The sequence below is a fragment of the Pteronotus mesoamericanus genome, unplaced genomic scaffold (genome assembly GCF_021234165.1).
Source record: "Pteronotus mesoamericanus isolate MK-2021 breed Mesoamerican mustached bat unplaced genomic scaffold, CSHL_Meso_final scaffold_705, whole genome shotgun sequence".
NCBI lineage: Eukaryota > Metazoa > Chordata > Mammalia > Chiroptera > Mormoopidae > Pteronotus > Pteronotus mesoamericanus.
Window position 1 is genome coordinate 4,816,699 of NW_026555326.1, and position 26,134 is coordinate 4,842,832.

At 43.2% G+C, this 26,134-nt stretch overlaps 1 protein-coding gene across 3 annotated transcripts in view; it reads right to left on the reverse strand.

Annotated features, from left to right (window-relative positions):
- SRGAP2 (SLIT-ROBO Rho GTPase activating protein 2) overlaps positions 1–26,134 on the reverse strand; it is a 248,467-nt gene that overhangs the window by 30,723 nt on the left and 191,610 nt on the right. For all 3 annotated transcript variants that reach the window (XM_054563274.1, XM_054563273.1, XM_054563275.1), the window contains exons 9-14: positions 24,073–24,174; positions 22,787–22,984; positions 14,474–14,558; positions 11,616–11,643; positions 9,950–9,974; positions 4,532–4,592 (exon numbers count right to left, since the gene is read on the reverse strand). In XM_054563274.1, the coding sequence (XP_054419249.1) occupies positions 4,532–4,592; positions 9,950–9,974; positions 11,616–11,643; positions 14,474–14,558; positions 22,787–22,984; positions 24,073–24,174 (499 nt within the window). The remainder of the gene's footprint in view (positions 1–4,531; positions 4,593–9,949; positions 9,975–11,615; positions 11,644–14,473; positions 14,559–22,786; positions 22,985–24,072; positions 24,175–26,134) is intronic.

The following is a 26,134-nucleotide window of genomic DNA, read 5'->3' on the forward strand; positions in this document are numbered from 1 at the left end:
AAGCTTGTTAAAACCCCGTTAGCACCAATATCATATTACTATATAAGTTACAAATAGGATGTAACAGCCACATAGTGATTAATCACAAAATGTAAACACAAAAACAGACACACCCAGTGAGGTGTCAAAACCACAGTAGAATATAAGGAAATGTCAACTCAGGGACCAGGCTGCTTGGTGTGTTCTAGCTGGTGAAGCCAACAGCTTGCTAAGAGAGGATCATCTTGGTGTTTTTTTGGTAAATGAGACTATTAGGGATGAGCCACAATTGGCCCATGGGGCCCAGGACAAGAAACCAGAGGGGAGTTTCCTGAAAACCAGGCAGCAGGCCTGAGACGCACTGAGGCCCCTTTCTGTCTGGCTTGTTTCCCCTCGAGAACCTATGCTCTGGAAGGGCCATTCTGTGTTCTTGCTCAAAAGACAGAATCTTGAGTATCTAATCTAATGATTATAAAAGCGTGAACCTTAACAAATGGTGCGTTTCCAGAAAGGGTAAAGCAGATAGCTTTTTATTATAATGCAGGTAAGGCCTCACAAAACCAACCTGACACATCCATGATCTTTTTTTATTTTTTCTTGTACAAAACCAATCAGACTTAGGTAAGTTATTTGGGAATGGCACAAAGCCTTCCATTTTGTCCTGGATCCAGCTGTTGCCAAGCACTTCTCTCCTGGAGAATTCTTGAAGTGATTGCTACACCACCGCCCCCTGCTCATGCTAATTTACTCCCTTCCTCCTGAAAATGGTGGGGTTTTCCCATCCTGACCCAATATTGGTTGTTCCTTACATCCTTTCTCCTTTACGCTGTCCTGGATTACCTAGACCCACGGCTTATAGATGAGCCTCAGCTTTCTCATAATGGGGATTATAACATCTACCTCCCAGGGGATATTGTAAGAATGTGCGAAGGCTAACATCTGTTGGGCCACAAACACTAAAGAACTGACAAAGTTATGGACCCCATCTCCATTAAGTATACACACACAAAAATTTTAACCAGAGTTTTTAGGAAGTTCAGGAATACCTCGAGTCCCTATTGGGCAAAAAGTTCAATTTAACTGAATAAATTTTGTTTTGAACAGCTATAATGTACTAAGTTTTTTTTCTTTAAATCAACAATTTCTTTATCTAGTTCTTCAATCTTGGAATACATATAAAATGGCTTCAGTATTGCTGGCCCATGTCCCCATGGTAAAAATGACTGAGTACTATACAGCTCTCTTCACCTTCAGACTTACAGTATATAATCAAAATATTGTTTTCCAAAGTTACTTATTTTCTTCCTGATGTCCTCAGGTGGTTATGTTATTTGTAATACAGTTAGGTTTTCTTTTGTTACTGTTTTTATTCCATTTGGGGTTTTACTCCCATCCTTGTTTTTTAAAAAATTTTTAATTGATGGATTTTAGAGGGATAAAGGAAGGGGCGGAGGCAGGTAGAGAGAGAAAGAGATGCTGATTTGTTGCTCGACTTATTTATGCATTCTTTGGTTGCTTCTTGTATGTGCCCTAACTGGGGATCGAACCTGTAACCTTGGCCTAGAGCACTGATATGGGGACAATGCTCTAACCAACTGAACTACTGACAGGGCCCATCCTTCTTTTATTCATCTGTTTATTTATTTTTTAAGTTTGAGCAACACTAATGTAGTACTAAAAGTCAAAATTACACAAAAAGAAATATGCAGAGAAATGTCATTCCCCTCCTGTTTCCCATTCCACCACTCTTTTAATCCTCTTCTACCATCCATGTAGATAGCTAATAAAATACTAGCCTTTGGATTCATCCTTCCTTTACTACTTCTTGCAGAATTGAGAAGATAGATATATATTCTTATGCCCTCTTGTTTTTTGCATGAAAGGTAACATGCTTTATTTTATTTTTTCAATTTTTTAAATTGACTTGAGAGAGAGATATAAGAAAGGAGAGGGACATCAATTTGTTGTTCTACTTATGTATTCATTCACTGGTTGCTTCTTGTATGTATCCTGAGCAGGTATTGAACCCTCAACTTTGGCATATGGGGACAATACCCTAACCAATTGAGCTAACCTGCCAGGGCCAAAGATAGCATGCTTTAGATACTGTTTTGCATAATATATTCTGGAAGCTTCTCTCTTCATTTTTTAGAGATCCTCTTCATTCTTTTTTTGTAACTGCACAGTATTCCATTATATGGATATACCAGTTATTGAACCACTCTTCCATATAAAGGCATTTAGATTGTTTCTGTTCTGCAATTACAAATGATGTTGCAATAAATAACATATGTATGTACATATGTATTTCGATGTTGTTGCAGGTGTATCTTTACGGTAAATTCCTATAAGGATTGCTGGATTGGAGGACAAGTGTATTGCAGTTTTGTTAAAATCCCCTCCAAAGTGGTTGTACAGATTTGCATTGCTGTCAGCAATATGTGCGCATACCTGTTTTCCCAGAGCCACACCACAGAAACGTGCTAAGTTTCTGTCTCCTCATGAACTGTGCCTGTATAGGGACAGGTACATTCAAAGCACAATATCCAAAACCCCTCCACTTCTCAGCTGCTCCACAGCAGACACACTGGTCCAGGGCACCGTCATGTCTTCCCTAAGCTATTGTAGTAGCCTCCTTCAAAAAGCTCATGCCCTGTTCAAAATGCTCCAGTGGTTCCCTAACTCGCTCAGAGTAAAATCCAAACATCTACCTCAGCCAATGGAGCCCCAAGAGTCTGCACACTCTCCTCCCCACTCACTCTGCTCCAGTCACACTGGCGTCCTGTGTGCTGGTCCTTGCACATGCCAAGGACCTCTGCGTTTGATGCGCCTTCTCCCCTAAACACTGTTCTCCAGAGACCCACATGGTTCATTCCCTTACTTCCTTCAGGGCTCTGCTCAAAAGTCACCTTAGTCCTTTTTCCTGAACCTGTTTAGAACAGTGTCCCCTCTCCATTCTCCATCTCCTCACCTTGCTTTACTTTTCTTCATGACACTCACCAATACCCAGCATATTGTGTATTAATTGTTTATTTATTGACTACACAAGTGATTCTTTATTTGTCCTTTAGTAGAATATAAGGTTCATGAAAAAAAGTCACTTGTTCTTGGCACACAATAAGCAATCATTGTATATATTTGTTGAATGAATGAATGAATGGAATGCATGGATGAACGATTAGGAATTCAGACTTTCTTCTTATTATCCTTTAGGCATAAATAATTCTTTCTCCTCTGAACTTAGTTGGGACTTATCTTTGCCAACCGCCTGACCATTAAACATTACTAGCTCGTGAAATTTCTTATATTGCTATTTTGAATTACTACAGCTTATCACTTTTTAACTTTTCATTGCTCATTTATTTTCTCCCAGCTGCATCATAAAATGAGGTAAAGACAGGAACAGCACATTATCCCTGGTTTTTTGTTTGTTTGTTTCTGTTATTTCCTATTTGACAATGCATGGTGCCCAGCATTGATCAGGGGCTTGATAAATATTTGTTGATTATTCAATAGTGATATAAAATGCTGTTACTTCAAGTGAATAAAGATAAGATGAAAAAAATTGTAGCTGATTAGAACAGAGTAAATCATGAGCGTGCTAAAATAATTACTGTTCCAAAAATGAACACAAGCAATGTTCCCAGTTTTTCAGGAGAGAGGAAAGAGAGAGGGAAAGACAATAGCTGCCTCTGAAATGAGACCAGCACTTATCTACATACCTCCTCAGCTCCTAAAAGATTGTTCTGTCCCTCTTCCTCTAACTAGATAGGACAACACCTAAAAACAATTTCTGATGCTTAGTTCCTAGAAATCTTCATGGTGCTAGCTCAGATATCTGTGTTTTCTAAACACTCTTATTCTAGGAAGATCAATTCTCTGGCAATTCATCTCTATCCCTAAATTCTGTCTAAGCAGCCTAGGAGGTGCTGAAGAAGGAATGAAGTTTTTGACACTCAGCTTTGTCCAAGCAGAAGATACTATCATCTGACTCAGGTTGAGAAGGAGCCAGCCCCCGCAGATTCTCAAATGTGGGTTACAACTTTAAGACCAGCTATTAACTGAGCTCCTGGCGATGTCGTTATTTGGTTAAACCAAACCAGAACAAAATCTGATTCTTAGGAATCAATGCAACGTTACAAAAGGAGTTGTTTGCAAAGAGTCTGATGCAGAAAAGCCAATGTGACATAATGGTCAAGACTGTGCAGTGGGAGATAGAGACACACGTGAAGACAGTGAGCAATGGCGAAACTACCATCACACATCCCACCAGCTGTACTAATTCACGTGACAGCTGTAATTTAAAACTCACTCAAGCTAGAAAAGGAAGTGTGGAAAGTGGCTGAGGTGGGTTGAGTCAAAAATATGATGTCTTTTTCTTAACATCTACGTGTGGCTGTTCTGAGGCAGAAAACATTATGTGAACAAATAAGATTTTATTCCTTTTCTGAATGTCAGGGTGGGAAGTCAATCTCTACGCTCACTGTTCAAAGAATTCCTGAAAGTTCTTCTCAACTTTGCACAAATAAGGCAAGGCTAGAATCCTGCTCACCATGTCTGCTGATAAACCGGATACAGCTTTCCACCACCAGAGGAATTGCCTGGCTGGAATCCTGAAAAGCCAAAGAGAAACACAGCATTAGGATCTTTAAACAGGGACAGCCCAGGATCAGAGGAAATGGGCCAAATTGTGAGGGACTTGTCTCAGCTGGATAAGTGGCTGGTCCACAGAGAAGCATCTGGCCTCTCCTTTAAACTCCAGACCACATATACAACCATCTACTCGGAATGCCACACAGATGCCTTAAATCTAGCATGTCCTTTGTGAAACTGACCACCTTTACCCCAAATCAGTTCCCTGCCCTCAGCAATCCAATGAATCAATGAATCAACAAATACATTTTGTAAAGTTTGCTTCCTAAATATCTCCCAAATCCATCCCCTTCTCTCCCTAGTGCCCCCAACCCAGTCCAATCCATGAACATCTTAATTCCCACCCTTGTTGTCCCCCAAACCACGCCCTTCTTCCTTTATATAGCTGTCGGGTGATCTTTAAAAGTGTACATCTGATTGTTTACTGTCTAGACTAAACTCTTTCAAAGACTCCTTGTTATTTTCTTTATACAGCTTTGCATGTCCAGGGTCCTTCCTGCGTTTGCTTCCAGTTTCATCTCCTTCTGCTCCACGCCCCCTACCCCTTCTCTCTATTTCAGTCACACTGGCCTTCTTTCTGCTCCTCAGATAAGTCATCCTTGCCTATGGCTTTGCATGAGCTGCTCCTGCAGCTGAACCGCTCTCCTTACCCTGGGACCCTACCTCTTGGAGTCTCAGTGCCAAGTACCACTCTTCCTCAAGGATGCTTTTCTAGACTCCCCAGATGAGATCAGGGCCTGGTCTACAGGGTCTCAGCACCTTGAACTTGACCCTCATAGCCCTGACTGTGACTTAATTGTGTGGGTGTATTTGTTTGCATTTGTCACCACTATAGCTCAAGTTCCACAGGGCAGATCCTATGCCACCTCTTGAGTGTCCAGTGCTGGCGTGATTTTCTCACACAGGGCATGTACAATTAATATCAGTTACGGGTAGTAGAATGAATCAATGGGAGCATCAGAATGGGAGTTTATTTGGTACAAAAGGTAAGAAAGAAAAAATCCATTTCTTGGTAATAGTGCAGACTAATTGCTACTGAAGCAAAGAAACAGGCCTCCAAGGTGTCATTCTTTGCTCTGCCACTTTGCTATACTACTCTGGGATTTACTTAACTTCTTTGGTCTCAATCTGGCATCTACAAGTTGGAGAGGGGAAATTTCCTATTGACACATGAACACTAGTACTTACCATTTACAGAGGAATTTATAGAGATGTATTGGGCCACGTACTGAATGCTTTAGATGGATTGGTCCTGGCAACAACCCTATGGGGTACATATTGTGATCACCCTCATTTGACAACTGAGGAAATCAAGGCTTAGCGAGGTGAAATAGCTGCCCATGGTGACACAGCAGGTAAGTGGCAGAGCCAGGATTTAAACCCTGGCGGCCTCTGAGACTAAACATCTTCCTATCATCCATACTGCATCCTAGGAGCTTGGCAAACACTGCCAGGTGCATATACCAAATATTGCTAAAAACCAGTAGGGATTTATAATGCAACTAAACACACAATGATTCAGCCAATGGGGAAGAAAGGGATTAGGCAGAGGGACCTCTAAACCGAGTTAAAAAGGGCTGTATATGTTTAGGTCTGAGACTGTACTCTCAAGTGGGATGGGCCCTGCGGCTTCTGCCCATTTCACAGGTTGGCCTGTGCCTCTCCACTGGCTCTGAATTTCCAACTGTAACTAGGGGGCTTGGCCGCTTTAGGGAAGCAGCTGGGCCTCATGAGGAAGTCAGGCTGAGGGACGAGTTGGCACGGCCTCTAGCTCCTAAGCTTATTGGGAACCCAGGGTGCTGCCAAAGGCAGTGCTGCATGGGCCAGGGGCCAAGTGGAGCTGCAGTCAGGAAGGTCTTAGCGACCAAAGGCTCATTTTCATGACCCCCATACCCATCTGCTTCCTCCAGCTTTCCAGCTACAGCAGCCAGCGTCTGCCCTCTTGCCGCCATCACTGACACCTGCCAGTCAGCCAGGGCGATGTTAGAGGAAAAATCCTTGTCAGTTCTTTCATACTCTTAATGAACTATTTAAAAAAACACCCAAAACTCCATTTTTTGGAAGTCTCTTTATGTTTACAAATGTTACTGTATTTTTTTATTTACAAATAGTAGTAGCAGTGATAATAATGATGGTGATAGGAAGGTTTGTAAAGTTTTTCTGGTCCTAGATTTATAAAGATCAAGAGCGAGGGAGCTTGGGGAGCTCACAAGTTGCTGGCTTCAACAAGTTGAGTGCAAAATTTTGCCTAGACTTGCAGGAAGTGGAATATCAATGGTAGTTAAAGGAAAGTATACAAGGTTGCAGAAAGCAAGGATCAATGATAATAACCTGCATGTCCATAGTTAATAAGTAGTACGTCAGAAGTAGCCCAGAGGAGTAATCTGTGTGTGTAGACAAGAGTGAGCCAGAGATGACCTGTCCCACTGTAGAAGAGAGTTCTTCTGGCCCACATTGCTCCAGTTGGGCCTAAGACAGAGTCCAGTGGGAGCAAAACCTGGACAAAGTCATGAAGACTTCAGACCCTCCTAAGGGGCTCCAAAGATTCCCATTCCCCCATTGACTTTGCACACAGCTGACCAGGCAGTGTGCCTGTGCGTTCTTATTCAGTGTCTGTCTTTTCTTTCTCTCTTCTTCCCTCTTCCAACATGAGAATCCATGTCAGTTTAATTCTTTTATTTACAATATTTTTAGTCCTTTAATTCTAGGGTTCAAAAGGGTCTTTAAGGGCAACTGGGCCAAATCCCCATTCAGGAAGAAGGCATAACTGGAAATAACAGTAAAGCAGAAGTCCAGTGATTTGCAGGAGCAAACAATCAAGCAGGAGTAAACAATCAAGAAGGTGGATAGATAATGTCTAAATAATTCATCGTTTGGCATAGTTTCTCATGAGTGACAGAGTTAGGTACTGATCTCTGTTACATTTGTTAGATTTCCATTTTCACTAAGGGAGAAACTACCTCTTGACAACTGATTAGATGTAGCTAATGAGGAGAAAAGAGGCATCAAAGATAAGATTGGGGACTTCCAAGGCTGTGAAGAATGGAGGGTGTGCATTAGGAGAAACAGAGAAGTTGGGGGAGGTGCTAAGCTAGAACATGGCGGGGAAGGTGAGACTGATGCTGAGGGCAGGAGGTGCCCTCTCGCAGCAACGTCCAGCCATCAGCCCGGAGTTAGATCCAAGGCTCAGACTGACAGCGTATGGAACAAGTGGACACTAAGGAAAGGAGAGAAAGATTCGCCTCAGGAAACAAAGCGACAAAGGAAAGAATACGGAGAGAAAAAGAAAAGAGGGCCAAGCCTTGGGGAAATGGCTCCATTTAGAGGTCTGGAGAAGGAAGGGCCAGCAAAGAAGATATGGAAGTAGCAGGACAGAGGAGATGCGGGGCTGAAGGGAGCAGGGAGAGTTTGGAAGCAGAGACCGGGGTATTTCTTTTTGAAGAAAAGTCTGGGATGGTTGGAACCTAGTTTTTGCTAGGCTCAAAAATGCCTAGAACCTATTAGGGACCCTCAAAAACTAAAGCTACCAGATTCTTCCTTTTGTTTGGCTGATTTGCCATAAAAAAACAAACAAATATTTACTCCCTGGTTACTTATACAAGATTACTCATCATCTAAATTACTTACTATTTACCTTCCTGACTAACTTAGAAAAATGCTTTACTAATGCACCATTAGAAATGAACAGTTGGACAAAAACTAGGGCAGCAGAATGAACTCAAGGTCCTTATTTGATTGGGGCTTTTGGTGTATGCTGGAACTTTTACACAAATCTAGCACCAGGCAAATGTGCTTGGACTGCAAATGCTTAGGTGTGGCAGAATACAAACCAGATAGGTGCCATTCCCCTCCATGCTGAGTACAACCAGGTGTGCAAACCACCTGCCAAACAGTGGCCTCAGCACTTCTGCAGCAGAGTGGGGGCTGTGAAGCCCTCGGTCATATGCTCGCTCTGTGAGTAGGAAGCTCAGTTGCAGTCCAGGGACTGAAAGGAACGAACTTCAAGTTCAATCCTGTTCTGAAGTGTTGAAGGGAAAAAAGGTTTGCTCTCTCTTTAACAGATCCACCTAATAATTTTAAATGTACTAAATTATCCCTGGGAGTCACTCCATTCCTCTCTAGTTTTAAATGAAATAGTGGGAGAAGAGGGAAGATGGAAAAAATTAGAGGAACAAGAGGAAAGAGAGTTGAAATGAATTTTTTATAATTTTTAAAAATGTGTAATTGTATCTCATGGTGTTCTCATTAAAATGAGATCCAAGTAAAGAAGGGGGGAAAATAATGACAGTAAAGCTAAGACACGTGAGGGCTATGTCACCTGAGTTCCCCAGCTGTTCTACCCAGCCAGCCCGAGCCATTGGATGGGCTGAAGGCCCCGCTGGGGCTGCTGACCCCACAGAAACCAGGTGCCTCCCATATCTGATTTTCTCCCTGTGGCAACAGCCATTGTGAATTAGCCACAGTGATTTTTTTAAGGTTGAACCAGCTTTCCCCTGACTAGATACAAAGACATTTCTGAGCTCTCCTTACTTCCTCCCTGCTAACTGTCTACTGCATAGTTGGTATGAATTTAGGAGATACAAAATCATTTCAGTATTTGCCGTAAAGAATAAATTAGAAACTTTTTGCTACTGCAAAAAACAACAACAACAACAACAACAACAAAATCAAAGAATTTTTTAAAACAAGCCCAAGTGCTGTTTAGGTTATCCCTTGATGTGGATTATCCATCCACTGCTAAGGTCTCTCCTAATATGGGTAACAAGAGCTAGCTGCCCAATGTCAGATTTTAATCCAACACTGAAGATCATGCACAACATTGCATTTCAGTATCACTTGCCTATCAGTCCTAGACCAGACTTACCTTTGCACTTTTAGGATGTCTTAGAAATACACCTAGGATGACCACACCACTAGAAACAAACAAAAATCTGTGAACTTAAAGCAAGAGTGCCTGGTCTAGGGGATTAGCTGCTGTGAGTTTCTGTTATACTGGTACATATGCATGAAGTGTGAGGCCTCCTTCACGGTCTCCTGAAGGACTGATGCCAAGGGCGGTTCTGGCACAATCTGCCACAATCAAATCAAATCTCACTGGGTAAGAGGAGCAAATCAGAAAGATCATGGCCATTCCAGCTAAACGAGCTAAATCAATGAAGCTGCCATAATTTTAAACACCCTATGGCTAAACTGTACATTCCAAACACAGGCATTAGGTCAGAAAAGTGTCTGTCCTGCCTACCATGGCGTTCCCTGAATGTCTGTAGGATGTCATTGTTTTCACACTAGACGAGCCTGGCTCCTGCTGGGCTCTTACCTGCTTCCTCACGGTTGAGCTACGTCTGTGGTTGACCCCATCAAATCAGAGAGGACCAATCCAGCAAGAGGGAGCAAAAAGAAAACAGGGTTAAAAACAGTCTGTTTGGTGGTTAATGATACAAGTCACATTATTCAGTTAAGACCCAGAAATGGCTAAGAGGCTTGATCCAAATAAAGCCCATTAAAGCTCTTTTCACAAATGCACCGAGGTCTCTACTTTTAATGTCTGCACCATTCAAAACCAGAATAGGAGGGAATTTGTTCAATTGATAGTAATAAGAAAATCTCTCTGCAAGGAGACACTAGGAAACTCCAAAAGAAGCTACAGTTCTCTCTCTTGGAAATACTTAGGGAAAAGAGAGGGATTTTCCTGGAATTTAGATGGTAGAGTGTACAGACTGGAAGGAACTTTGGTGGTCCTCTAGGTCAAAGCTTTTTAAGCTGTGTTTGACCTCAGAAGCCTTAGGAATCCATTCCGAGGCCCAATGCCCCAACCAAGGAGAGCAGTGCTGCGCTGTCTTGAATAAAGGTAGGGACCAGGGCCTGGCCACTGGGCACCCTCTGCCCCTTCCATCAGGCTGCCTTTGGTGAACCGCTTGGGAATCCTAGAGCTCCTCAGATCTAACGGAATACTCTTTCTTATCTTATAGTCAAGAAAACTTGAGTTCAGAGAAGAAGAGGGGCCCAATGTCATATAGGGAAATAACACAACATAAGGGAATTCAGCTTATATTGAGACTATATCACCAAGAAGATATATTCCACTGAATTCTATTATCCTGGTTCCCTCCAGTCATTAAGATTAATGGGATATTTATTGTAATCCACAATGACGAAACGATGAAAGCCAAATGAAGCTATTTCTAAATAACGAGCCTATAATTGTAAATGGCCTCATGATTATTTTGTGTTTTGGCAGATATAAGTGGTTGATATAATGGGCTAACCCAGGGTCTCTAAGGAGTCCAGCCCATTAAAGCTCTTTCTCCAGTTAAATCAGTCCATGTTTAGGCATTTGAGAACTGTTGACTGAATGAATGCCTTGCTCTGTGCCAGCTCACGAGTGTTCTCATAGCAGCTCTGTAACTAGAAGGGAAAATACTTGGCTGGGGTGGGGAAGGAAGGAGAAGGTGGGGAAAGACTGGGAGGGTTGCATACTTGCACATCATTGGGCCAGGAGTTCTACCAATGCAGTTATAGCTCATTATCCAGCAACAGTCACTAATAGAGGCTGTCATCTTTTCCGTGCATAAAAAAGTCTCAGATCAAATGCTATCTCCTGATGGTCCATCTCAGCGGCAGAGATTTCCCAAAACCCACATGCTTAAGTCTGGCAGTTAAGGACACTCCCTCCAGAGTTGGACATTTCTTTCCCTTCCAATGCAGTGGCTTTTGGTAGTTTCTGGAACTATTTCAGCAAATGGTAACTCCTTCCACTCAGTTCTGCTCAGGTCTTTCCCTAAATCACAGTGAACTCAATTTCCACTAGGGCCAGGTGCAGTTAGCAAGACGAAGAGAAAAAGCAACCTTTGCCCAAGGCCACTCCTTTGCAAAGCCATCCAACGCCTTTGTAATTGGACTCCTTGGCTCTTTCCCAGGCTGAGATGTCTCTACCCATAGGCCTCTCTTCATCTCTTCCCAGGGTTATCCCAAGCCACACCTACCTGGCCAGACTGCAATCTGTCCGCTGACCTGTTGGAAAGACAAAAGCAAAAAGCACATGTTGAAGCAGAGGGGTGAAAGCGTGACCGGCTCCCAGGAGTCACCATGCCTGCCCACCTACCCAGAGCATGACCGCCAGTACCGTGGTGTGGCCAGCCTTCAGAGCGAAAAAGGGAAACTCCCAGAGCCCCTTTCTGGGCAAGATCTGTTTTTGATACTTGTTTCCAGCCCTGGGCTGTCAGCACCCCTAAACCTTAGGTTTGCCAACTCTGCTTCCCAATGGGGTGGATTTAGGGGAACAACAAAAGCAGATCACATGTTAGAGAACAAACTATTAGAACCTTGCTGTAGATGAAATCTAGCTTCTCTTCCGTGTATGGTGTGTCTGTGTGGTGAGAAGGAAGGCACAGTGAAGATATGGAAGTTTTAATTTTAAATTCATACTAAAGTCTCCTATTTAGGTTGGGCTGGGGTGGCAAGGGAAGAGAGGTTTAATGCTGATATTGCTATCAAACAGTGGTTCTCAATCCAATGGTAGGCCCTAATATTTAAAAAAAATTTATTGATTGATTTGAGAGAGAGAGAGAGAGAGAGAGAGAGAGAAATATCAGTTTGTTTTTCCACTTATTTATGCATTCATTGGTTCCCTCATGTACATGCCCTGACAGGGGATTGAACCTATAACCTTGGCATATGGGGACAACATTCTAACCAACGAGCTACCCGGCCAGGGCTTAATATTGAGTTCAATGGATCATAGCCAGCTTTAAAAATGGAACTGAAAATCTCAATGTTCATAAGAAGTATTTTTATGTTTTTTTTTAAAAAAATACATATGCACGTGTGCCTGGGCCATGATGTAACCTATGTTGCTTTCCTTGGGTATACAGGTAACCAAGCTTGGTCTGTATGAGACCTATATTAGATAAATCAGCAAAAACCCAAGCAGGCAGTGAGTGGATAAGCTCCCATACTCCTCATCTGTGCTCCTGGAAAGGCAAATCCAAGGGCTGAGAGGGCAGGGCTTCTTCTTGCCTTTAAAGGTTGATAATTGTTGATTGCAGTTCAGCTCATCCTGAGCAACAATACTGCACCCCCCTCCTCCCGGAACAGCCTCTCATTACTAAAGGCTCAGCTTTCATCTGCAAAAATATTATTGAGCCATTATTTTCAACATCTGGCCCATTTCCATTCTGGAATATTCATACACATCAATTATCCCTCCGTGGCAAGAACGAGGGGCTCTTGTGTTACGGTGACAAATACTGAAGGCAGGGACATGATGACTTGCATACAGGAAGATCTACAGCTATTTTTTTCCTTATTGCTAAAACTTGCCATAGTCAGATGAAGGCAATCTGCAACACTAATGAATGATCGCCAACCTCTGTCCCTCCATAGTAGGACATGTGGTATATTACGTGTGTGTGAGAGCCTATTCTCTCTCTCACACACTGGCTCCAGCCTCCCCGACCCTATCCCTGGAGGCCCTGTTCCCCATCTCTCTTAAGGGCAATGCTTCCATTATCTTGGCAAAAGGAAATCATGGTTATAATTTGTTTCAAATAGTCCTGGGCTTTCTTTCCTCTGATTCCCCAGGGAGCAATCTGATAACCCAAGAGTAAAGATTTTCTATAAGCAAAGTTTGGATCTCAGTGCCCAAACCTGTTCAGCATGAGTCTCTTGGGTGGTGGGGAGGAAAGAGAACAGAAGTTACTTAACAGGTTATCCTCACATAAAAGAAAGTGCTAAAAAAATTGCAAGATCAAAGACATTAGACATAAAAGAATCATACGGGGGAATCATCCAGCGCAAGAGAAGGACAGGGCAAGATGGGTGGGTAGGAGGCTCTGGTAGGAAAAGCAGGGCTCTGATTCCTGTGGTCAATGAGCCAATGAATACTGCACCCCTACACTTTCTGATGTACTCTGCAGTGTGTCTGAAGAGTGCTCAAGATTTTATTTTACAGTGTTAGGCCTCCGTGTCAGTGAAGGTTTGCTTTTCATTGGTGTTACCCCATATGCCCCATAAGCTCCCATTTCCCATCTTTAAGTAAGATTAGTGGGGCAGAGAGGAGGGGCCAGCATTCAGAGGCATCCCCAACCTGGGAATCCCATTAATCACAGTTGCTGAGAGACCTAGGCAGGGTGCCAAGAACCCCAGGGAAGCTTCTCTTTCAACCTTCGCCTTCTGTTTGACAGCTGAGGAGAAAATGTCCAGTGTGCCACTCTCGTTCTCTGCCTTTCTACTTCCCAGGGTCTGGTTAAAATCATCCTATGAGATAAGACAGTCCATTCAACACCTTGGCCTCAGCATGACCACGGCAGAGAGAGGGCTGCGATGTAGAGGCAGAACTTCTCAAAGCAGAAGGAATGCGATGCTCTACCATGACGCTACAGAGAGCAGCAGTCTGTCCATCACCTGTGCCTTTCAGAATCTCCTCTCCTCTCCTCAGAGCAGCTAAGCAGCTCAACTTCCAGCTCCCTATCTTCTTGCTCCAGCTTCAGACCTGCCATTGAGGAGCTGGGAGTTTTCACAAAGTGTCCAGAGAGTAAATAACGCATCAGCCCCTTTACCTCAGTCATGGCAAAGGCGGCGCAGGAAGGGGACTAGGGAAGGAGCAGGCACGCTCCGTTTAAGCAAATAAATGACGCACATTAGTGCTTCATTAGGCACTGGCCGTCTCCCATTACTCAACCAGTCATCTGGGGAGCGTGCTCCCACATCACAGGGGCTAGGAAAAGAAATGTATTCATATAACCAGATCAGGTTCACTTGGCTTAGGGTAGAGGCTCGGCAACACAGACCAGGGCTCAGCTGTCCCATCAGTGCCAAATCTCCGGCAGAGCCCCACACTCACTTTCTCCCAGGGTTTTCTGGAGAAGGTCATGCTTGGCTTGTAGCTTGGTGATGAGGTTCCTGCCCTCTAGGTACTCCTTCATTTTCTGTAGGGAAGGAGGAGGAGAAAGCAATCAGACTCCTGAAGACACAAAAACAAACAAAAACAGAACAAAACGAAACACAGAAGTGCAGTTATACAATTCCCTTTTTAAGAGGGCATTTGGTTTCTGACCCAATTTCTACCAGGCCCATTTTTTTTTTCTTTACGGCCCTGAGCATTTGGACAGCTGCCAATTTTCATGGATGCTCCGCATTGGCCAGTGTAAGAAACTGTCTCCTAGAGCCCCTCATTCATCTTTCAGTTCCACTGAAGGAGAGCAGGGGGGTGGAGGGATTCACGGAGCCTCAGTCTTCTTGGTGTGAGGACACATATCCGCCACTGGTCACCCTCAATGACATCCAGCCTTGCCTCACCCTTGTCCCCCCACCCCCCTACCCTGGTCCAGAGGATGCATTCCATCACACCAGGCGCAATGCCAGTGGCAGGCTCAGCCCCCACCCCAGCTGCAAGCCCAGCATGCACAGCATCTTTGTCTCTCTTAATGAGCCTCTTCCTCCATTCCGCGTGGAGTCTTTGTGGAAAGCCTGGGATTTCTGAGCTCTCAAAAGAGGGGCTGCCATCCCCGCCACTTGCATATACACAGACCAGCAGTTCCAAATACAAGATAAGGCTATGGAAATACAATTCCATTTGCTCTAACAGTCAAAATATGATTGCTGTGCTATATTTTCTGATTTGACTTTTCTCAACTCTTGTCTGCCCAGTGAGAGACTAGATTTCCCTGGACAATACATCAAATCTTCGAAACCAACATATGAGCTATTATCATTATTCCCATTTTATGAGTGAGGGCACTGAGATTTGTGGAGATTAAATAAATTGCTTAAGGTCAAACAGGGAATGAGTCATAGAGCCAGTATCCAAACATATGTAGTTTGATAATACAGTATGTGCTCTTAAACCATTATGGTGTCAAGCAGGAAAAGGAGATCTAAACTGCACAGTATTAATTCTTTGTATATATGTAGCAAATTAAGAGATTTTTAGAGCCCTTTAGCACATATTCTCTCACTAGGTTCTTACAATGCTCTGTAGAGCACGTTAGGGAAGGCGTCATTATTTTCTTATTACTTATAAAAAGATGATCTTGGGTAAGATGATGTAAAATAAATTGCCGATTGCTGCAAGACTATCAGTGGAAGTGCCAGGCCTGGATCCCAGGCCCTTGGCCTCTTAACACAGCATCTTTCCCTCTCTTCTGCACAGCTGCTCATGGGATCTTCGTTTGCCTTGGCTGTCTCCAGCTGCAAGAGTTCATCTGCCGGGTCGGGGTCAGGTACACATGTCTAAACTCAGAGGCAACACGGCAGTGTTTCCCCAAGTGTGATCTGTGAATCGCTGGTGATATGTGAGACATCTGAGGGGCTCAGTGAATAAAACACTTTAAATTATAATAGTTCCGTCTTTCAATGTAGTAAACAAAAAGTATAATTATACATCAAGGCTTTAATTTTACGACTATTACCACTTAGGATGAAGACAGAAAAAAATAAGGTGAAAAAATGTGAGTTACTTTTACTTGATACCTTTCTGTATAGCATGAACTTTTAACCAAGAAAGGATATTTCTTTTCTCTCCCTCTCTTTTTCTCCTGTTAAAAACAAAGAAAAAATTCCGCTTTCTATGGGAGGCCCCCCTTGGCCCTCCCATGCTCACCCAGAGGCTCCCATGCACTCCTTTGCTCATCTCCATGACAGCACCTCTCACACAGTCCTGCTACGGAGCGTTTATTACTCATGTCTTTCTTTAGACTGATTCCTTCCTATGGTCAGGACCACAACATTCGTTGTTCTTGGCATCCCTGGTGCTTAGTACTGTGCCCAGGAGATAGAAGACACTCAATAAATGCTTGGAGTACTTGAATGAACAGTCTCACTCTCATCTGGATAGAACCTTCCAGAGCAGTCATAAACCAAGCCTCCAAGTGTGCTCCTACTCTCTAAGTCAAGAATAAAACAAACAAACAAAAAATAAACCTTATACCCACTCAATTCCGTTGTTTTACTCAGGATCTGTTTCCCTGCACCTTTGTGCTTTTGCACAAGATCATCTGCATGAAAATATGCTTCTTTGTCACCTTCCCCTTTCCATCTGCTCCAGCTGCCAGCTCGCCTGCTGTCAGCCTTCCCTGGGTGTTGTCTGTTCCCCAACCGGTGCCCCACAGGGGTTTGGAACCACGCTACAGGGCTCAGAGGTGAAACACCTGCAGGGAAACGCCTACTGCCAGCGGCGGAATCCTCAAGGCCCCTGTTTGGAAGATTATCCCGGCAGACGGACTCAGGTTTCCTAATGAGGGAAAATTTACCAAGACACTGTAACCCTTATAACAAGACCAGACCGCTTAGAAAACAGTCAAAATTCTGAAAGGCGATGGTTGCAAATTCCTTCCTCTCACTCATGTTTCTACTTGTGATTCCGGAAATCATTTTTTTCCTTTCATGTTCACAGTTCACCAGTTAGCTCTGGCTGTCACTTGGTGGGCCATTAAAATAAATAATAATCTCATAAGAGGTATGATGGATTACCTTTTTTGGGTTCCATCAAATCCTGAAGGATGGAAACTGTGTCAAGGTATGACCTGCATCTCTAACGCTGGGAACAACGGTTGGAAATTTTCCATCTAGGTAAGCCAGGTTTGGGAAGATAAACGCATCCTAGAGTTGGTAGGCATGTTATCTATCACTTCTCTGTCCCACCCACAGCCAGCACTCATCTGTATGAGAGAGAAGCTGGAGAAATAACCTTGCTTTTACTGATAAAGTTGAGTTAAAGCTTCAGCCGCTGATGACTCGACACACAAGAGAAAAGAGGTGAGACAGTTGTAGGAAAGGGAGGAATAGGTGGCTTTTCAATGATTTCTGCAGACCAGGGGGCCACGAAAAGAACTATTTATGTGTAATCTCAAAATCCCTTCCTTGGACAAGAAGGTTGCTTTCCTTATTTAAAGTGTGTCCCAGTAATAGGTAAGTGATTTTTTTCATTCCACTTCCTGTACCCTACTCCCCTCAACAAACATCCAACAACAAAGGGATGGCCTGGTGTTTTCCTCAGTGGAGGAGAAAAGAAAGTGCAGCATGCTATTCTCGATCACCACAGTAAAATTAAAATTCCTAAACATAGTCTAACCAGTGTCACATCCTCCCTCTAATTTTACACTCAATATGAGCAAAGCTGAGAATTTATTCAAAAAGTAGGAAGGCAGAGAGAGTCTATTGGGTGGTTTTGTTTTTGGCCATTGTGAACCTTCAATTTCATTTTTATGATCTCAATTTATTTCTTATTTTATTTTATTTTTCAAAAGGTTTTATTATTTATTGTTGAGAGAGAAGGAAAGGGAGGGAGAAGGAGAGGGAGAGAAACATCGATGTGCAAGAGAACATTAATCGGTTGCTTCTCGCATGCCCCAACTGGGAACCTGGCCCACAACCCAGGCATGGGCCCTGACTGGGAACTGAACCTGTGAACTTCCAATTCGCAGGCTGGCGCTCAACCCACTGAGCTACACCAGCCATGGCTCAATTTACTTCTCCGTAAATTCCCAACTGGTTATCAACTGTCAACAGTTAAGTTTATTCATTGAAAAGTATTAGCATAGTACTAATTTTTCTCTTTGAGCCCTCCCTCCTTGAGGTTTTGGTTGCAGTAAAATGGAAATGCCTGGGTTGGAATATTCTACCACCATTTACTAAGTCTTCTTACCTTGAGCAAGTCACTTACTCTCCAGAGTCTTAGATTCCCCATCTGAAAACTACGGATAATACTATCTTTTTCACAGGTCGTTGAAGATGAAGTAGGATAACAAGCATGACTGTGATTATTAGCACAGGGTCCAGCAACTAGCAGGTATGCAAAAGTGTTCCTTATACTTGAGTCACCTGCTCAGTTAACCTAAAAACAGTCCTTCCCTCAACTTCTTTGCTTTGCACTAATACATAACAAAGATGAATCAAAGCAGATTTCTAGTCTTTTTTTTTTTTTAATGGAGAGGCTAAAGAGTGATTTGCGAATTCAATTTTAAGTGCCCCTTTACTTTAAATATGCTTACCACGGAGGTATAAAACTCCTGTGCCTTGTGGCCTTATGCCTTGGATTTAATCTATGTGAAGCCAGGGCCGTAAGCACCCCTTTCTGCAAGGGGGTGGGGTGAGTAGAGGAGTGAACTAGGCCCAGCCAGCCCCATGTGCAGAGATACACAGATGTCACTAGAGTGGCTGCTTCCTCACCATCCAGGCACATCCACATTTTCCCTCCTCCCTGTGAATTTTTAAAGCAGGAGACAGCTGCCATACAGTATAAATAATACAGCAAACGTTTAAATGGGAGCACATGTCCCCACTTTAGTTGACAACGCTGAGGCAGTCATTCATTTGTACCTGCTTAGAACACTCTTACTGAATGCCCGCAGGAGAGTAGCAAGGTTAAAAACGACCTCGGACCACAAGGTCCAAGTCTAGACCGAGAGCACTGTCCCAATGGCCAAGGCATCAACTCCCCTCCTACTACCTTACCTAAATCAGTCCCCACGAAGTCGGGCAGTCTATTTGTTTATTTTATCAGCTGTAATTCTTAATCCCTTCCCTACTCCAACCCCCATACAGGGAAATACTCAGGAGAAATGCCAGACCTACAGGCTTTGACAATCCGCGGCTAACCAGTGAGCATTACTGGCCACGAGCAGGGATGCAGTTAAATATATGACGGTGCGTTCACCCATACATTGGAACTCTGCACAGCCATTAAAAAAGGAGGCAGATCTTTCTGGGCGAATGTAAAAATAATATCCCAAGTAAATGAAGTAAAAAAAGAAAAGAACAGTATAAGTAGTATACTTTTATTTCTATTTATTTTATTACATTTCTAATGTAATTCTATTGTATTGAAGGGTATGTCAATGGTAGTCTATGCTCAGGGTATCTCTGGAATAGCACAAAATAAACCAATTCCAATCACTTGTCAGAAGTAAAGGTATGTGAGGATCAGAGGTGGGTGGGTAGGAGCTTGACTTTTTCTGTATGCTATTTTGAAATCTTTGCATCTTTAAAAAAATCTACTTTTTTTATACAATTGCAGTAAAAATGGCAATGGGAAAAAAAAAGTAGACATCGCTGGATTGTGTGTTATAGAAGACAAGTGATACAAAGCCAAGTAGATCAGGACACATCTCCTCACTTAGGGCAAAGAAGAGAAAGTTGCTGAGCCGTTTCTAAAGCTTTCCTTCATACCAGCTTCTTCAGCAGGCTGGAGAGAAAAAGCCTGTGGCTCAAGGCCAGGCAATAGGAGTTCTAGTTTCAGCTCTTGTTGAGTTCCTTGGACAAGTTCCCCATCCTCTCTGGATTTATTTTTATTTTTTAATTCTTTCAGTGAGAAGGTTTGGTTAGATGATATTTAAGAATCATTTCAAGCTTTAAAAGTCCATGATTATTTTCCTGGGACTCCAGTGAATGACTGGCCTTTTTAGGTCATGCTTCAAATTTCCAATTGAGGTCCTCTGAGCAGATCAATCTGACGACAGCTGACAGTGGCCAGAGCTTTCCTAGCAGCTCTCTGGGTCACCAGGCATACTACCTAGGACTCAAAGGCATGACAAGGGGCCTTTTCCCAACTTCCCAAACGAAGAGAGCTGACAGGATGTGCTATTCTGCCATTTTTGAAGGGCACAGGGAAAAACATGGCAACATCTGTGGAGACAAGGAACTAAAAACAGCCCATGTGCAGTTGCGTTGGCTTCGTGCGGTGTGGCAGGCACAGGCAGCCATCCTGTTTAACATGCACGTCCTCTTTTCATGAATGTCCATTTTACCACACCCCCCAAAGCCATTTATCATAAAATGAATTATCTGACACATTCCAAGCACCAGTCACAAAAATGATACACTCTCCTGTAAATCTGTTACTTGACAAGCCCAGACAAAAAAAAAAAAAAGTTCCTGTTAGCCAAGAAAATTTGCACACAATTTTGATGAGTAGCACTCTGGTCACAAAAGACAGGAAATGGGTTAGAGAACATCAATACAGACAGAGGTGAAGGGTGGGCAGGATTTGAGAGGTCACCAGTTTGAATGTGGTTATTCTTGCTCTTAGTGAAGGTCGACTTTGAATAAAAGTGTTATAGGTTCATTTAAAGCCAAAAAGTAATCCTGACAGTCTTCAATACAGATTTTTAAGTCCAAAATTTCTTATTTAATCAAAAAAATGGAAATCTCCTACGTTGTAATGTGACTGTGTCATTTAAGTACTATTATATCTAAGCAGTCCTGACAGACCAGCCAAACAATCCTATTGTTAAAAGCCTCTACAGTGCTTAACAACCTCCAGAGATAACGAAGCCTGGGCGGCAACGCAGCCCTCACTACAGTCAATAAGTTCTCTTAATCGCTAACCCAGGCTTTTGCATGTTTTTATGCTTTTGCACATGCTGCTCTTTCCTCAGGGAATGCCATTCTCCTCTTGATTCACCGCCTGCTTCATTCCTCCTCCAAGATCGAACATAAAACCACTTTGTGTGTGATGTTTCCCCAGCTCCATTCTTCCTGGTCACCATTCTTGCAAGTGTACTTTGTGCATGCATGCATTTTAAAATTTTTATATACCTATACCTTTTTAATTACAAAAATCAACCTGTCATACCTGTTTAGAAATATATGTTTAGAAAGTTCTCCCTTCATATGCCTAACCCCATCATTCTCAGTGTATAGCACATAGTAGATCCTCAATAAATGATCAATGATTAATTTAATGATTAATAGATAATGATAATGGCAATAATAAATTTTAGCAATTAGTGAGAACTACAAACCAAGCAACGTGCTAAATATTTTACAAAAATTAATGAATGAGCCGAAATGCCATTCCATTATTTCTTTGTATACATTTTAGTATTTCACTCAAAAATGTTATAATTAGGAAAATGTTAATCATTTGGTAAATGAAAGTAGATTACAAAACAATGTATACAGTATTCCATTTATTTGTAATAAAATTATAAATGCATGCTTAGATGTGTGTTTGGGTGTGCATGTATCCTAAGACTAGTATCTCTAGATAGTGAGTGAGATTATGAATGATTTTTATTTTCTTCATTTTTGCTTCTAAATTTTATAAGCATCTGTTGCTTTGTATAATAAGAAAACAAGTTATTTTAAAGAATAATACTGTTAATTCCCCTTTCAACAGTTTTCTTCAAGGGAAAAAAACCCTAAGAATTCTGAGCTTAACTAAATAAAAAAATAGATTTCTTTTTTAAAAAGATAGCAAATCACTAGTGTTCTTAATGAAGAAAGGGCAGTGTGCAAAGAAAAATTAAATAAATTGTTCTAGCTGGAGGAAAAAGTCAATTTACTGCATGTAGGCTGTGTTTCTCGACTGAAAAACAAGTTAATTTCTCTCATTCAGAATCAGTATGCATATTCACTGGCTATATTTCATCTCACATCTGCAAACTTAATTTCTCCTTTCTTGGCCATCAGAAGATTAGAAAATAAATTTTAGTCCAGGCAATAAATCCTACTTGGCAAGCTCAAAATAACTTAATTATTAAAAAGCAGCACCAAAGACCAGCCAGCAACTTTCATGAGGCTGTTAACACTATTTAAAAAACACTGGGTCCATCTGTCTAACAAGAGACTGGGAGATACATGAATAACAAAATACAACATTTTGGAATTCTCTGTAAACCACCAATGCTGCCGGTCCCCCTCAATTTTAACAATAATTACCTGTCCCTCTGCATTTTAGCAATAATTATGAAGAAGAATTTCCCATTAACAAAAATAAATAAATAAATAAAATAAGGTCATCACACTACCTAAAAGAGACTACGGACTTTAAAAACAAGACATGTGTCAGCCAGAATATTTGAATGTAGTTCCCAAGAACTAAGCGATGTTAAGCCCCCTTTCATGACCCATGACCCATGACCCTCTATGGCTGAAAAGGAAATTTTCAAACAAAAGCCTACTAAGTGGTTAAAGAGGAAATCTTCGTGGTAGTATACCTGGGAGCATCCTTTCTCTTGGGGGTCCCTGTTAAGACACATACAACTTGTAGATGTTTGTGCCTTTAAGTGTAGGAATAGTCTCTGAATATGCCCAGACCTAAATCTAGGATATTTAAAGACTGCCCTTCAGACACTTGACAAGGACCCCAAGTTCCAATCTCCTCGTGTGCCACACTTCCTAAAGGTGATCTTTAAAGGCTATCAAGCTCCCTCACCGTGAAATAGAACTGCTCTGTCTCTTGCTGGTTGGCTCTTCTCTTGGCAATGCTGGGCTTGCTCATGAAGGTTTCTGAGACTGTGGACTTGACGGACTCCATTGAGTTGCTGTACTGGAAGCAGTCCGACACGTCAAAATCCTCGACAGTCACAATGTCCTGGATGGTCTGTAGAGTGGCCTCCATTGTCTTCTTTACCTGCCGCAGTAAGGGCCAACATAATGCATGAGGGGCAGGTGATGGAGAAGCTTGGAGAAGGGGGAGAAGGGGTGGGCTGAGGAGGGAGGGAGGATGCCGCCAGAGGTGCAACTCTGCGTCCCATGGGACAGTGCTTAAGCGAGTGATGAAAACCACAAGGACTGTGGGACCGAGTGCTACACTCTCCAGGGGGGACCTAAGAACCACCATACCCTTTGGGCTACATACTTGACCCAGTTCTTTTATCTAATGTTTACTTTTTACATTTATATTAGCACGTCTATTATCGTCTATTAGAGTCTAATTAATAGACTATAGTCTAATTATAGGTTATAGTCTAATATAATAGACTATAATAGAAGTGCTATGGGAGAAAGAGAATACAACAAATTCATACCAACCCCCCAAATAAAGAGCTGGTTAAAATGTGTGATGGGCATGGCCCTGGAATGCCTCAGGTTCTGTTTCATGACTTTCAACAAATCAATGAACTTGTTTCCCCATTTGTAAACTAAGAGACCCATCCCTAGTCCTTCCTAATCTTCCTGGGAGAAGTATGACTTACTAAGATGTCAGGAAAGAAGTTAGGTGAGCTCAAAAGAAAGGAGCTCTGATAATGAATGATATTGCCCTTTTGAGTTGGCTGTTGAAAGCAAATATATTGGGCCCAGGAGAAAGTCACCCTTTCCTAAAAGGACAGAGATGTTTGAAGTGTCAAAGTCGAAAGCCTCTGTTTGTTGAAAACCCTGGACAAAGTCAGGCAGGAGGGGGTGGTTTCAGAGACACAATACTGTTCACTCAGCTGCCAAGGGCCATTTTGATTAAATGTGTGTGTGTGCGTGTGGGGAAGCATTCTGCAAAAGCTCAAAATAGAGCTCAACCTTTGGCAATGCAAGAGCAACTTCCTGGAGTTCAAGGGCAGGATGTAGCAGAGGGGGAAAATCCAAGCCTACGTTTGGCCAGGAAACGTTTGCGGCAGCCCGGACATTCTCTGCGTGCTCCTTCCACCGCTCCCAGATACACGGCAACAAGAAGTTCAACCGGGAAATTCGGGAGGCAGCTCTGAGTCTCTTAAGCAGGAAACTTACCTCTTCATTCTCAATCTTCAGGGTGGATAAGCGAGACTGCAGTTGTTGGCATCTCTGTACCAGCTCACTCTGGACAGGCTGCTGAGCACAGAGCTGGGAAGCCTGACAAAAGCCAAGTAATACCAGGTCAAGAAGAGGACACTGTATTTTGGTAGTTCCAGAGTCCCATTACTGCTAAATAAAACTACACATATTCAAGCCGTAAGGCTCACAGTTTCTATGTTAAAACAAAATCCAACACCAAAGTGTGTGGATTTCCTCCAGGACCAAATAACACGAAAAGAATGAGGAGTTGGATCCATTTGGAATGACCAGGCCTCTCTTTGAGCTCATCTCTAGACTGGTGCTTGGCAGAGGCAGGTCTATGCAGGGTCTGTGGCTCCATGGAAGCCGAAGTTAGGCCAGAGAGGACTGCCTTGGGCAGTCCTAGCTCCAGATATACAATACTTTGGCATCAGGAGGATTTCCTGCTAGATGTTCAAGTGGCCACCTCTGGCCCCTCCCCCTCATGCCTCTTTGTGCACCAGAGGGAAAGCAGAAGAGAAGTGGGTCAGGAGGCTAACTTGCTGCTGCTGGCAGTCAGCATGTGTTTATAAATCTGTGCCAGGCCTGAGAGCTCTGACTCAATTAGAGAAAGTGTAAAGCCAGGAACAAGTCCACAGGCTATGGTAGAGGGCCGCAGAGAGCATGGAACCTGGTGGAACTTGGCATTTTCAAAGAGCTATCATTTTACACTAGATGTTCACCAGAATTGTGGGAGAGAAGTCTAGTTTCCTCAAGGATCATTGTCAGTAAGCTTTCCCCTGTGTAGGAATGGCTGAACCACTGTCTCCTGATGATGCCATGGCTATGGCATGGACATGAGGTCACCCAGAGTCCTCAGGATGACAGATTAGGAACAGAAACCTGACGAACTGGGAGGAAGGACCCACAAGGAGGCAGCTCCTGTCACCTTGCCACCATGTGTCCCTCAGCCATTCATCTGTGGAGACACATGTGGATAGAACTGGCCTTTCTTTCCTAGCAATGAGTGGGCACATCTATATGCCCACAAACCATTCCCTTGCTCTAAAAGACAAAACCTCTCTTCAAATTGAGGGGAATGGGACTTGACCTTTTCCTCCACTAGCTTTTAAGCTCCCAACTAACTTGGCCTCCTCCCTCAACTGAGAGGCTGGTCTCAGCCAGCTCTCAGATCTAGAGAGAGCTGACTTCTCTAGGGCTCTGGGATAAGCAGACACACTGGAGAAAGCTCGGTGGCCAGGATGGGTTAGTGCCAAGAGTAAAACTCTCTGGCTGCCTGATGTCACTGGTCAGGCATCCAGAGCCCCCCCCAGCCCCTGTGGGCACCAGCAGTAGAGCCAAGCACCGACTCCTAGCACATCTGAGAATGCTCGGCATCAATTCATGTGCTGAGTGCCTCAGAACGCCGGTCAGTGTGGGGTCTTGGCCAACTTCAGGGCTTCCGGTCAAAATGCCACCCGACCTTTGGCCCTGGTACAAAGACTTCCAGGCAGCTCCCTCTTGCTGCCTCTATAGTCTACAGACAACCCACACTGATGGGACAGACTGGCTGCAGGGACCAAGAAAGACTCACCCTCTCCCCCTTTTTATTTTCCACTCATATAAAGGCTAGAATGGATTGCAGAATCTTTGCAAGACCTAGGACTGGCCCTGGCCCCTGCCTGACTCCGCCACTGACCAGCTACATCACACAAAGGGGAGGCCTAGGCAGAAGAGTAAACTATTGATTTTTAAAGTAACTCAGACCTAGCAGGGAGCAGCTGTGGAGAGAAAACCACCTCCAGCCCTGTTCCTTTAAGAAGCAGCAGGGCTGCTGATACATGCTTTGGCAGTGGTCCTCTACCGGGGTGCAAGGTAATGCATTCCAGCTGTGCTCTGGAGTATGGAAATGAGGCTCTGACAGGGCTAGGAGGGGGCCCGAGCACCCAGCATTTGGATTCCCCCTTTATGGAGACAAGCTGTTTGGCTCAGAATGCAACTCAGTCAACACCAGAAAATGTATCACTCCACTCAGCTAGTTCCCAAGTTCCACTGATTC